We start from the raw sequence: 14,042 nt of genomic DNA, 5'->3' as shown, positions 1-14,042 counted from the left end.
AAAAAAAAAAAAAAAAAAAACCCAACAACAATAACAACAAAACTTGATTATAGAATAAGCCTTCTAAATGATTCTGTTTTAAAGAGACATGTGGAGCTAAGAGTGCCTCTACCTAGCAGAGTGTAAGATCATAAATGTCAAGAAAGTAATGTTATTATCTTATTGTTATTATTAACTTACTGTCTGTTGAAAATGTTTTTTTCATTTGTTCAATAAATAAAACTGAACTTTAGAAGTGCTTCATTTTCTCCACATTTCTGTTTGTGCTTAACTTTTTGATTTGCCACCTAACGGGGGAGAAGAGTGAACATTTCTTGAACATCTATGCACCAAGTATATGCTGTGGTAGGCAGCTTACCCACATTTATGCATTTAATTTTCAAGACAGCCCTGTGAAATAGATATTATCATGCCTATTTGATGGATGAGAAAAATGCTACAACGTGCCTAAGGTCTTAGTACTTTAGGACAGAACTAGGATTTGTACCCTACCTGATCCAAAATTGAACACCTCTTTCATGATGTCGGAGTTGACAATAGAAGTTCAGTGTGTGAGCTCCTATATGACCAGAACTGACTGCTGAAGATGACTTATATCACCATCAACAACATTCTGAGCTCCTACCATTTCTATCAGATATTCCTGTGCCTTTCTTATGAGTTAAAGCCTACCGTCATTGAAAATACCATTACCTCCTTTTTCCCATGATACCGTCCAATAGTATTTTTTTTAAAAAAACTTCTTTTCTTTCAAATAAATTCTCAGTTATGCTTGGTTGTTACTCTGTTTTTTAATTTAAGAAAGCAAGAACTGAATTTCCTTACTTCTTATAATAACCAGAGAGAACATGACTCATTTTCTTCTTTCACAGATTTTGAAGAGTTATTGGATCAAGATTTACATACATGTTTCTTTTCAAGTAAATCTCATTTTAATCAAAGGTGTCAGAATAAATAGAAGCTTGCAGAAGTACTTGTAAACTTAATTAATGGCTTGCTTTCTTGTCATTTTTCAAGCTTTAGCATGTGCTGTATAAAGAAGATACTCTTGGCCGGGCGTGGTGGCTCGCGCCTGTAATCCCAGCACTGTGGGAGGCCGAGGCGGGTGGATCACGAGGTCAAGAGATCGAGACCATCCTGGTCAACATGGTGAAACCCCATCTCTACTAAAACTACAAAAAATTAGCTGGGCTTGGTGGCGCGTGCCTGTAATCCCAGCGACTCAGGAGGCTGGGGCAGGAGAATTGCCTGAACCCAGGAGGCGGAGGTTGCGGTGAGCCGAGATCGCGCCATTGCACTCCAGCCTGGGTAACAAGAGCGAAACTCCGTCTCAAAAAAAAAAAAAGAAGATACTCTTTTTCTTAGACGAATGGGGCCAGGGTTGTCTTAAGTTGTCCAAACTGAAGTACACTAGTAAATGAGGTCTGTAGATTTTCAGAAGCCTCGTTTCTCAAACAAAGGAAAGATTCAAGGGCCGATGGTTCCACTTGTTATAATTTTCAGCAAATTGAATTAACTTTTCATGCATTATTTAGTTGCAGGCCCTAGCCTCTGAACTCAAAACTGGTTTCACAGAAGCAATGCAAGAACTGTCAAGAATTCAACATGGAGAATATGCTTTGGAAGAAAAGGTTAAGAGCTGCAGATGTTCCATGGAAGAAAAAGTTACCGAGATGAAGAATTCATTAAACTATTTCAAGGTAAGCCCCTCTTTTATTTCCTTGCTGACAAGAGAATTTTGGTCTAAGTAACAGGAGTAGAAAACTTGCCTTTCTCCATAGCAGCCAAATATAAGAATTTTTCCTCTGGGCCATTCATAATTATCATGGAAAAATACCTTTCATGTTTTCTTTTTTGGAGCTCTGTCTTAAAATTTGAGGCCACAATGGAAGTAATTTGTTTAATCTTATTCATTCATTTATTCAATAAATAGGTATTAAAAGTGTATGGTATGCTAGATTATGTGATATACTTTTACCCCAGGTGCCAGTTTAAAACACAACAATTCTTATTTTTTAGGAAGAGCTGAGCAATGCCATGTCAATGATCCAAGCCATCACTTCCAAACAAGAAGAAATGCAACAGAAAATCGAACAGCTTCAACAGGAGAAGCGAAGAGAATCTCGAAAAGTTAAAGCCAAGTGAGTGTCTTTTAAAAATGTACCGAAGGCAAACTCATAAGCAATGGCTTCTGCAGAGGCACCTAGAACAGCTTCCCCACTATCAGTATCTAGCTAGCTGGCCAATGTGCTTCACGGCTTGGCATTCGATGAAGCTGATAGAATTATAACATTGGCTAATACCAAAGATGGGTGGTACCTATTGTGTAAAAAAAATGCATTTAATACGATATGTAAAATGAAAGTGACATAAAATGACATGAGTGCTTTGATTACAAGGGTAAAAATATGTAAAATAACAACTAGAAAGATATACTTAAAAATAATGATGCTTGTGTTAAGATAGCACCATCAGTGATTTTCTTTTTTTATTAATTTTCTAAAATATCTCTAATGCAATTATTATTTTACTTCTAGGGTTGAAAATAAATTTATATTAAACAATGCCTGGACCAGGTTGAATCAAGTAAAGTTTCACCATTAAACATACATAGTCTTTATTGTTACTTATGTGGTTTTGTTTTTCCTTTTTTCTTTTCTTTTCTCTTTTTTTTTTTTTTTTTTTTTTTTTTTTTTTTTTTTTTTTTTTGAGACAGAGTCTTGCTCTGTTGCCCATGCTGGAGTGTAGCAGTATGATCACAGCTCACTGCAGCATTGAACTCCTGGGCTCAAATGATTCTCCCACCTCAATCTCCTGAGTAGCTGGAACTATAGGTGCGGCCACCACGCTAGCTAATTTTTTTTAAAAATTGTAGAAATGGGGTCTCCCTATGTTTTCCCAGGCTGGTCTCGGACTCCTGGGCTCAAGTGATCCTCCTGGCTTGGCCTCCCAAAGTGGTGGGATTACAGGTGTGAACCACAGTGCTCAGCCTACTTATGTGTTTTTAATATTAACAAATTGAAAATAGAATTGTAGGAATAATATGTGTGTGACCCTGGAGAATAGGCTATTTTCAGGAAAGGACCTGCTGCTTTCTGCTACTTCTGAGTTGTATTGCTAAGTGAATGTAAATCATCTCAAGCAAATTGTCACCACTGCAAACTCTGAAGATCCTGATGATAAGGAAGCCAGTAACAAAAAAATAAGAATGTGGGTATTATAATTAGAAGGGTGATTTGTAAACATAAGAAGGTTTTTTCTTCTCCAACTGAGGTGATGAATTAAGTTGGACCATATGAGTTGCTAGTATTTGACCATTTTTAATTTTCAAAAATGGCAATTTATATCGTTCAACCTAATAATTCAGACATTTTCTTGAGTTAGTCTGAGCTCAATCTCCTCCTAATAGATCAGATATTAAGAACCAGAATTGCCTTGTCTTTATTTCTCTTTCCTAGGAAAACTCAGAAAGAAGAACACAGCTCACAGGCCGGGCCTGCACAAGCACAAGGAAGTCCTTTTCGTTCAATCAATATCCCTGAGCCTGTTCTTCCAAGCGAAGACTTTACCAACCTTTTGCCTTCTCAGGCCTATGAAAAAGGTACAGTTCACAAATCATACTGAATTAATCAAGTATTTTTCTCCTGATTGCTAGGGCTTAAGAATGGGCTTAACCCGTTCATCTTTGTTAGAGGAAAATGGTGTATTGCCTGGAATTTTTCCTCTTGTAACTGGAATTTAGGAGAATTCAGAGGATCTAAAAGGCCACAAGAGTTTGCTCAATTTAAATGTTTTTTTTTAGGTGGGGGAATGCTAATCTGGATACTTCTAAATTTCAATTGAATTAAAATAATTTATTGTGCAATCAATACTATGCTAACCCATAACAGAGAAGTATTAGAAAAAAAATCACTTACTCTAATAAGTTTTTTTTTATTTGAGTCAGAGTCACACTGTTGCCTGGGCTGGAGTGCAATGGTGGGATCCTCAGCTCACTGCAAACTCCGCCTCCCAGGTTCAAGCGATTCTCCTGCCGCAGCCTTCTGAATAGCTGTGATTACAGGCACCTGCTGCCACACCGGGCTAATTTTTTGCATTTTTAGTGGAGACATGGTTTCACTATGTTGATCAGTCTGGTCTCCAACTCCTGACCTCGTGATCTGCCCACCTCAGCCTCCCAACGTGCTGGGATTACAGGTGTGAGCCACCGCGCCCAGCCTGCCTTTTTATTTTTATTTTTATTTTTTATCTGTTTGAGTAATTCATTGAGAAACTGATAGGCACAACCTGGGAAAACTCACTTGATGCATCTGGGGACTGGGTTCATTGCAGGTGGCTCTATTTTCTTTCCTCTAGGACATGAACAGCTCTACATAAGAGGATGAGCGTCGCTGGGAAAGAGTAGAGTATACAATCGGCTTAGAAAGTGAAAGTTCAGTGCCAGTGCAGCTAAACGTGTTCACAAGATAAAAGGTTAAAAATTATTTTTACAAAGTAAACCTGTACATGTTTAGACAATGTGAAACAGTCCCCAGGGAAATAAATAATCACAGAATGTGTTGAATCCACTGAAAACAGCTGATCCAGATGATTTCAGTGCCCACATGAATTAAATGAACTATTTAGTGGCAACCCCTCCTTCCTTTCCTCTTACATAGACATGGTCATAGTTTATGCTACTGAGTTGCTGCAGAAATTTAAGATTAATGTGCTATGATAAGACATTCTGCACATACTTGGCAGCTTGTGTTAAAACTCAGGGTTCAAGAACCAAACATTCAAAAAGTCTTGGCTTATCCACTGTTAATGATAAAATAGTACAACTATTATCTATCGTCCCAAAATTCTGTAGCTTAAAATAGCAACCATTCATGGTTCACAGTTTCTCTGAGTCAGGAATCTGTGCACAGCTTAGCTGAGTGCCTCTGGCTCAAGGTCTCTCATTAAGGCTGTAATCAAGGTGTTGGCTATGGTGGTCATCTCGTGTGAACGCTCTACTCAGGGGCATCTATATCCAAGCTTATTCACATGGTTATTGGCAGGCTCCAGTTTTTGGAACATGGGACTCTCTAAGTTGCTGCCTTACAATTTGGCAGCTAGCCTCTCCCAGGGCAAGCGTTCTAAAAGAATGCTCAATACAGAAGCCTCAGTGGGTTTTTTGGTTGTTGCTGGTTTTCTTTTTTGTTTTTGAAACAGAGTTTCACTCTTGCCACCCAGACTGGAGTTTAATTGCTTTGTCATAGGGTACATCTGTTACCCAGGCCGGAGTGCAGTGGGGCAATCTTGGCTCACTGCAGCCTCAACCTCTTGGGCTTGAGCGATCTTCCTATTTTAGTCTCCCAAGTAGCTGGGACCACAGGCGCACACCACCATGCCCCGCTAATTTCTGTGGTTTGGAGGTGGGGGATGAGACGGGGGTTTTGTCTTGTTGCCCAGGCTGGCTTACATTTTAACATGTATCATTTTACATTTTAACAGTATCATTCTGTCTCTTTTTATTATTACCATTATACCACTGCCACCACCATTATAGTTAAACAACTCTTTAACTGGTATAATATGCCAGGTAGTACTTCAAGCAGTTTACAAATATTAACTTATTTATTTCTTATTGTAATCTTTGAGGTAAGTACCGCTATTGTATCTTTTTACTGCTGCGAAAATAGCACTTGCCATACTATACTGTAATTTCTATTATTATTATTTTTTTTTACTGCTCTGCCTCCCCCATAAAACTGTAGAATCTCTGAGTCTGCCCCAAGCACCTGGCTCATGGAAGGTGCTTAGTCCATGTTAGTAGAATGAACGCTGAATGGATGCTTTCCTTTCTCTGCAGCCCAAGAGTCCAGACCTGTTCATGTAGGAGACAGTAATGTGAAGGGAATGATGGGTCCTGGTAAGTGACTTTTCTCTTAGTTTTCTTTTTTTCCAGCAATTCCATTCTTTACCTCTTCTACCTTCCCTGCTTCCACTTCCTCACAAACCAGGCATGAAAGAACTCACAAAAGAGAAAGTTACGAAGTTACGAAGATTCTAAGATGTATACTAGAGCAGGTAGGTGACTCGTTTAAGCCCAAGGAGAGGGAAGGGCTAGGAAAGCTTGAGACAAAACCAGTATGCTTCCTTCTTTCTGGTTTATTTCAATGACTAATGAATTCACACTTGCCAAAAACTTCAGGTAAATGTGGCATGACATAAATTTTCCGTGGATCACACGCTGTATAGTTTAATTCAAAAGTTATTTATTTTTACATCTGTGTAGTGCAGGTAATAAAGACTGAATAATATAAAGAAACAAAAGAAAAAGACAAAAAAATTTTAAAAAGGATTTATTTAATTAACTGACAATTCGGTGGAATTTTATAAATTATTTCATCTTCCCTTTCTCCTTCCTTTCTAGCATTAGGGTCAAGGAGCAAATGGCCAAAGAAGACATTGTTTTTGGCACCCTTCCTCCTCGTCTTTCTGTATTCTCTTCCCAGGGGTGCTCCAGCGCCTGGTGTGCTCACCTGAAAGGAAGCAGATATAAGGAGTCAATACATATTACTATAAATTAGCTATACTATTTGATAAATTCATTTTTCAAAACTCCTTATTTAGTAAAGACTATGTATAAAGCATAGAGGATGTAGAGACCAGAAACAGCTTCAGACACTTTTAATCCTTAATTGATATATTTAATCCTCAAGGGATAGTGTACCCAAACAGGCAGATTCGTTAAGAGTTAGTAACCAAGGCTGGGTGCGGTGGCTCACCTCTATAATCCCAGCACTTTGGGAGGCCAAGGTGGGTGGATCACCTGAGGTCATGAGTTCAAGATCAGCCTGATCAACATGGGGAAACCCCGTCTTTACTAAAAATACAAAATTAGCCAGGTGTTGGTGGCGCATGCCTGTAATCCCAGCTCCTTGGGGAGGCTGAGGCAGGAGAATTGCTAGAACCTGGGAGGTGGAGGTTGTGGTGAGCTGATATTACGCCATTGTACTCCAGCCGGGGCAACAAGGGTGAAACTCTGTCTGAAAAAAGAAAGAAAAAGAAAAAAAAGAGTAACAAGAGTAACAAGGCTGGGTGTGGTGGTTCACGCCTGTAATCCCAGCACTTTGAGAGGCTGAGGCAGGTGGATCACCTGAGGTCAGGAGTTCAAAACAGCCTGGCCAAAAAACCTCGGCTCTATTAAAAATACAGAAATTAGCTGGGTTTTAGTAAAACCTTGGCTCTGCTAAAAATAAAGAAATTAGCTGGGTGTGGTTGCACATGCCTGTAATCCCAGCTACTTGGGAGGCTGAGACAGGAGAAACACTTGAACCTGGGAGGCAGAGGTTGCAGTGAGCCAAGATCATGCCATTGCACTCCAGCCTGGGCGACAAATGTGAAACTTTGTCTCAAAAAAAAAAAAAGTAACAAACATAATTTTAAAAAAGATTTTGATAGCAGGTTTGTTTGTCTCCCCCTGCCTTCCCCTGCAACACCAGGAGTGAACCCAACAACTCCAGAAGCAGAAGAAAATCTCAAGTCTTGCCTCTCGGCTGAGATCCAGCCCAAGGGCCATCTCCCATCTGGCATGTGGAGGCAGCCTAAGGATGGTAAAGAATGGGGTGAAGAATACGTCACCAAAGACCACCCGGATAAACTCAAGGAGGCCAGCCAGGGTAGACACAGCTCCTTGGAAAACGTTTTATGTGAAACCTCCTTAGCTGGTAAGTTCCAAGGGGAATGCAGGCTGATAGTTTAAAGAACAGGATGTACCAGAGCTTTGAACCCTAAGGAGAGAATCCTTACAGTTTAGATTCAGTGGACCCATGAGGCCACCTAGTTCCTGTTTCCTTTTCAGGTGAACTAAAACCTATAGAGATAAAGGGACTCACCAGCACTTGGCCAGTGACTACCACCTTGATTCCGAGTGTTCATGACACTTAGCAATGTAGTGCTATGGTGGGAGTTGGGGGAGGCATGAGGTTGGTGGAGAAGAAGGCAGAACTGTTTAGCCAATGATGTGGAATCTTCTATCAACAGACCCTTCATCAGTAGTCTACCACCAAAATATCACACCTGCAACAGGGCCTGTCCTCCCTCCTTTTTCCCTCCTTCCTTTTCTTCATATCATAAATCATTGCTGAACAATTACTGTGTCAGACAACGGCATCTCCTCCTGGCTATATCGGGGGAGGTAATTTTTAAAAAATTATTTTGAATTTTTAAAATCAAATACATGAAAAGTCAAATAGTATTAAAAGATTTGTTATGAAAAAGAGTGGCAACAACTTTAAAGTCTTTTGACAGTTTTTTCTGGCACTTGCTTCCATGACTTCTTTCGGGGGGCACGGGGAGGAAGAATGGCAGGCACAGGCTGGGTACACAGTCCTCGTCTGCTTCTATGTTTTTAAAAAAAATTCTTTAGCCAGGCATGGTGGCTGTACACCTGTAATCCCAGCACTTTGGGAGGATCCATTGGACCCAGGAGTTGGAGCCAGCCTGGGCAACATAGTGAGACCCCTGTCTCTACAAAAAATAAAAAACCAAATTACCTGGGTTCTTGGCATGTGCCTGTGGTCCCAGCTACATGGGAGTCCAAGGTAGGAAGATCACTTGAGCTCAGGAGGTAGAGGCTGCATTGAGCTATGATAGTGCCTTTGCACTCCCCAGTCTAGGCAACAGAACAAGACTCTAGCTCAAAAAAAAAAAAAAAAAAAAAACATTTTACACTACTTTTTTTTTTACTAATATTTTATTGCGGGTTAATTTACATAGAATAAAATTCACAAAGCTTACAGTTAAGCTGATAGACATTTTACATGTGTATATCCCCTGTGATCAGCACCCAGATCAAGATATACAATATTTCTGTGCATGAAATAACCCTAGAAAGTTCTTTCATGAACTTTTCCAGTCAATATCCACACAGAAAACCACTGTTGTGACTTCTAGTACCACAAATTAGTTTTGTCTGTTCTTAAACTTCATATGAATGGAACAATAGTGTGTACTCTTTTGTGTCTGGCCTCTTTCTCCCAACATAATGTTTTTTAAAAAGATTTATGTATATTTTTGTACACAATTCATTTGGTAGTTCATTCCTTTTTACTAATCACATTGAATAAATTTGTTACAATTTTAAAATCCATTCTCCTGTTGCTGGACATTTATATTGCTTCCAGTTTTGGGCTATTATGACTAAGACACTATGAATATATATATATTTTTTTCTTTTGAGACAGTCTTGCTCTGTCGCTGAGGCTGGAGTATAGTGGTGCAATCTCGGCTCACTGCAACCACCACCTCCTAGGCTCAAGGGATTCTCCTACTTCAGCTTCCTGAGTAGCTGGGATTACAGGTGTGCACCACCACATCTGGCTAATTTTTGTATTTTTAGTAGAGATGGGGTTTCACCGTGTTGGCCAGGCTAGTCTCAAACTCCTGATTTCAAGTGATTCACCTGTCTTGGCCTCCCAAAGTGCTGGGATTACAGGCGTGAGCCACCATGCCTGGCTTTCTATGAATATTCTTGTACAATTTTTTTTTTGAGGGGATATATGCCCTCATTTCTCTTGGGTGTATGCCTAGGAGTGAAATCTTTGGGTTGTAGGTTATGGTTATGTTTAACTTTAAGAGAAAATGTCAAGCAGTTTTCTAAAGCAGTTGGATAATACTCCTGCTAGCAATGTATGAGAGCCCTGTTGTTTCACATACTTTCCCATACTTGGGAAGGATGGTTAGTCCTTTCAATGTTAGCCATTCTCAGGGATGTGTACTGGTATCATACGGTAGTTTTAATTTGCACTTCCCTGGGGATTATTAAGTATGTTTTTATATGCTTGGCTATTCGTATATCTTCTTTTATAAAGTGCCTAAGTTAGTCCATTGACCAACTTTTTTTTTAAGGTAGGGTCTTGCTCTGTTGCCCAGGCTGGAGTGCAGTGGCGTGATCACAGCTCACTTCAGCCTTGATCTCCTGGGCTCAAGTGATTCTCCCTCCTGAACCTCCCAAGTAGCTGGGACCACAGGTGTGCACCACTGCACCCAGCTACCAATTTTAAACTCTTAAAATAGCTCATGACTTCCTTTTCTTTCTACGAAATCTTTGCTATCTCACAGTTCTGAAGATATTCTCATATGCTTTCTTCTAAAATCTTTATAGTTTTAGTTTTCACATTTAGGTCTATGACTTATCTTGAATGAATTTTGATGTACAGTGTGAGAAAGGGGCCCAGGTTCATTTTTTTTTTCCAGATAGTATCCAGTTGTTTCAGCACCATTAACTGAAAATACCTTTTGTTTTCCATTGTCGCATGCAGCAAATCAAGTGGTCTTACATGGGTATCTAATTTTAGACTCTCTTTTAAAAAATTCCAGTTATCAGATAATTGACATCTTGACAGTATTGAGTCTTCCATTTGAAGAACATGGTATATTTCTTTATTTATATAGCTCTTGAATTTTTCTTAGCAATATAACAGAAACTTTACTATTTACATCATCAATGTTTTTAATTTTTAATTTATTTTTATCCATTTATTTTTTTTTTGAGGTGGAGTTTCCCTTTGTTGCCCAAGCTGGCCTCAACATCTTGGGCTCACGTGATCCACCTGCCTCAGCTTCCCAAGTAGCTGACACAACAGACACATGCCACTAAGCCCAGACATCTTTTTTTTTTTTTTTGAGACAGAGTTTCGCTCTGTCACCAGGCTGGAGTGCAGTGGCACGATCTTGGCTCACTGCAACCTCTGCCTCTTGGGTTCAAGCAATTCTCCTGCCTCAGCCTCCCAAGTAGCTGGGACTACAGGCATACGCCACTAATACCCAGCTAATTTTTGTATTTTTAGTAGAGTCGGGGTTTCACCATGTTGGCCAGATGGTCTCAATCTCGTAATCCGCCTGCCTTGGCCTCCCACAGTGCTGGGATTACAGGCATGCGCCACTGTACCTGGCTCATCCTTTTTTTTTTTTTTTTTTTTTTTTAAGGAGCATTTGCCTCCATCAGCCTATCCTGCTTTAACCCAGCATACTGCCATCATCCTGGGACTTTCCAGTCTTCTTAAGAATTCCCTTCATCTACAGTGTGAACTGCTACCAAAAAACAACACACAAAAAAAATTAAAAAAAAAAAGAAGTCCCTTCATCTTTCTCCTCATTTCGATTCCTGTTTGCTTGTTGTTGATTTTTTCTTTCATCTTCTGTATCCTTGGTTTCTTGGTTTACTCCTGGTTTTGGGGGAACACATTGTCCAGTAGCTTCCATATATGTGATCACTTGGTGGGTCCTTCTTGCTGGCTTGCTGTGCAGGTGGAGCTGCTTTACTGAGACTGCTGTATTGCAATAGAGAAAGAGTTGAATAAACATACAGACAGCTAAGCAGCAGATGGGAGTTTATTACTCAAATCAATCTCCCTGATAATTCAGAGGCTGAATTTGGTGGGCAGGGGGATAGGGAATGGGTGCTGCTGATTGGTTGGGGATGAAATTACAGGAATGTGGTCCTCAGATGCTGAGTCAGCCTGTGGGTGAGGGCCACAAGACTGGTTGAGTCACTGGTTGTGGATCCAGGTGGAGTGAGTCAGCTTCCAGAAATGGAAAAGTCTGGAAAGATGTCTCAAAAGACCAATCTTAGTTTCTACAGTAGTGATATTATCTATAGCAATAACCAGGGAAGTTACAAATCTTGTGACCTCCATAACAATGGCTGATTATCATTTAACTATGCCTATACATCTTAGCATAATTCATCATATGAATTCATAATTCATAATACTCACCTTTTGGCCTTTCATTGGTTTTTCAAAGATAGTTTGGGTACCAAATTGGAGGGCATGGGGTTAGTTTTGGGAAGGGCTGTTATCATCCTTGCTTTAAGTTAAACTATGAACAAAATTGCTCTCAAAATCTCAGCCTATGACCAGGAATGAAGAAGGGCAGCTTGAGGTTAGACACAAGATAGAGTCAGCTGTGTCAGATTTCCCTTGCTGTCATAATTTTGCAAAAATGGTTTTACATACTTGATTAATAATTTGGCCAAATATTAAATCTTTTTTCCTCATAATTTTGAAGCAATTGTTCCATTGTCCTTTAGCTTCTAATTTTGCTCATAGGAAGTCCAGTGCCATTCTGATACTCAGTTTTTTGCATGTTACCTGATTTTTCTATCTGGTAACTTTTAGGATCTTCTTTTTATCCATGGTGTGCTGAAGTTTCACAGTGATGTGACATGCCTTAGAATGATGTGAGTTTTTTTCATTAATTTTACTGGGCACGAGGGCCCTTTTCCCTGGAAATACATGTCCTTGGATTGTTTTTTTTCCTGTTACTAATTTGATAATATCTTCTTGTCCATTTTCTTTCTTTTCTCTGAAACTTCTACTAATCCGATGTTGGATCTCTTGGACTGATTTCCCAACTGCCATCTTTTGCTCTTCTATTTTTCTTTAATACATCTCTTTCTTATTTTTTTTTTTTTAAGCAACGGAAATTTCTTCTTTTATTTCATCTTCTACTCTTTTAATTTTTTCTATCTTTTAAGTGATGTTTAAAAGTTTCTCCTTTTAAAAAAATTATCCTCTCTTTTTAAAACTAGCATCCTGCAATTGTTAAATGGCTGGAATATGTTTCTTGTATCTCTTTGAGAATATGAATTGTAAGGTTAAAAGTTTTTATTCTTTTGTATCCTGCATTGTCTCTGTTTCTTCAGGGTACCCCCTCCTTGTAAAAAATATAAGTATATATTCTTTTTTCCTCTCTTTCTTTTATAGAATAAGCTTTATTCAAATGCACGAGCATCCTTAGCTAAATATATGTAGGAAAGAGTTCCTAGAAAAACCCTGGAATGTATTGGCCAAGCTTGTAAATCAGTGGGTTTCATTATAGACAGGCTAATCAGATGGCAAATTAACTTTTTGATAGTTGACCTCTTTTTCCTTTTTGAGATGGAGTCTTGCTCTGTTGCCCAGGCTGGAATGCAATGGCACCATCTCAGCTCACTGCAACCTCTTCCTCCTGAGTTCAAGCAATCCTCCTTCCTCAGTCTCCTGAGTAGCTGGGATTACAGGTGTGCGCCACCATGTCTGGCTAATTTTTGTATTTTTAGTAGAGATGCAGTTTTGCTATGTTAGCCAGGCTGATCTTGAACTCCTGACCTCAGGTGATCCACCCACCTCAGCCTCCCAAAGTGCTGAGATTACAGGCATGAGCCACCGTGCCTGGCAGATAGCCGACCTCTTTATTTCAGTGTCTGCGGATCTTTTTTCCTTGGGCAGTTCAGTTTCTCAAGCGGAAGACCCTCCAATCTCCTGCCCGAAGAGTTTAAACCTGGCTGCTGGCACTCTGGATCTGCAGGGGAAGGAGGCTGAGGGAAGTCTCACTGTTCAGTGTGAAGCCTTCCCTGAGCCCTTTTGTTTTCATTTTAGCATCTCAACTCTACTATGTCTAAAGTCTTTAGCCCAGATCCCAGAAGCCAGGACTTCTCTAGTTTCATTTTTCTTGTTTGCCATGGGGAGGAAGTGAGGAAGCCATCTGGCATGGGGGTGAGGATCTGGAGGTTCAATTGCCCCCTGTGTAGACTTTCAACAATCGCTCCTGCTTTCAGCATTGCCCCTTATTTGCACTTTCTATGTTGCCCCTGATGTCTCCAATCCTTGAGCTTTCTGGCTGCTTCTCAGCAGCTTTTTCATCTGCAGATGGGGACACCAAGACTTTGTGCCCTTTGCTTTGCTGAATTAATTACTGTGCCTCCATTCTGCTTTCTACCTTTCAAAAACTTGCAGATGGTTCTTTTTATTGCTTTCAATATCCTTTTATTGCTTTTTATTGCTTGCATTTCATAGGATTTTAGGAAGAAATGGTTAATATCAAGTCCCTCTTTGGTTTATTTCTAAAGCCAAAAGACAGACTGTGGCCCTGGAACTGCTTGAATCTGAAAGAAAATATGTCATTAACATCTCTCTGATCTTGAAGATAAAAGCCACATTCCAGGGGTCTGATGGAAAGAGGAATTCCAAAGAGAGAAGGTATCCATGCACTCATTGCCTTTGCTTTTCAGATTGATTAGGATTTAA

General features: G+C 39.7%; 1 protein-coding gene across 15 annotated transcripts in view; it reads left to right on the top strand.

The window, feature by feature from the left end:
* ARHGEF33 (Rho guanine nucleotide exchange factor 33) overlaps positions 1-14,042 on the top strand; it is a 127,119-nt gene that overhangs the window by 38,657 nt on the left and 74,420 nt on the right. For all 15 annotated transcript variants that reach the window (XM_037733786.1, XM_037733785.1, XM_037733787.1 and 12 more), the window contains 6 exons: positions 1,536-1,700; positions 2,020-2,141; positions 3,459-3,601; positions 5,837-5,896; positions 7,473-7,697; positions 13,865-13,994. In XM_037733786.1, coding sequence (XP_037589714.1) covers positions 1,536-1,700; positions 2,020-2,141; positions 3,459-3,601; positions 5,837-5,896; positions 7,473-7,697; positions 13,865-13,994 — 845 coding nt within the window. The remainder of the gene's footprint in view (positions 1-1,535; positions 1,701-2,019; positions 2,142-3,458; positions 3,602-5,836; positions 5,897-7,472; positions 7,698-13,864; positions 13,995-14,042) is intronic.

The sequence above is a fragment of the Cebus imitator genome, unplaced genomic scaffold (assembly GCF_001604975.1).
Source record: "Cebus imitator isolate Cc_AM_T3 unplaced genomic scaffold, Cebus_imitator-1.0 Scaffold547, whole genome shotgun sequence".
In the NCBI taxonomy this organism is placed as follows: domain Eukaryota; kingdom Metazoa; phylum Chordata; class Mammalia; order Primates; family Cebidae; genus Cebus; species Cebus imitator.
Note: the sequence above shows the minus strand (reverse complement) of the source record. Positions and strands in the feature narration are given on the sequence as shown.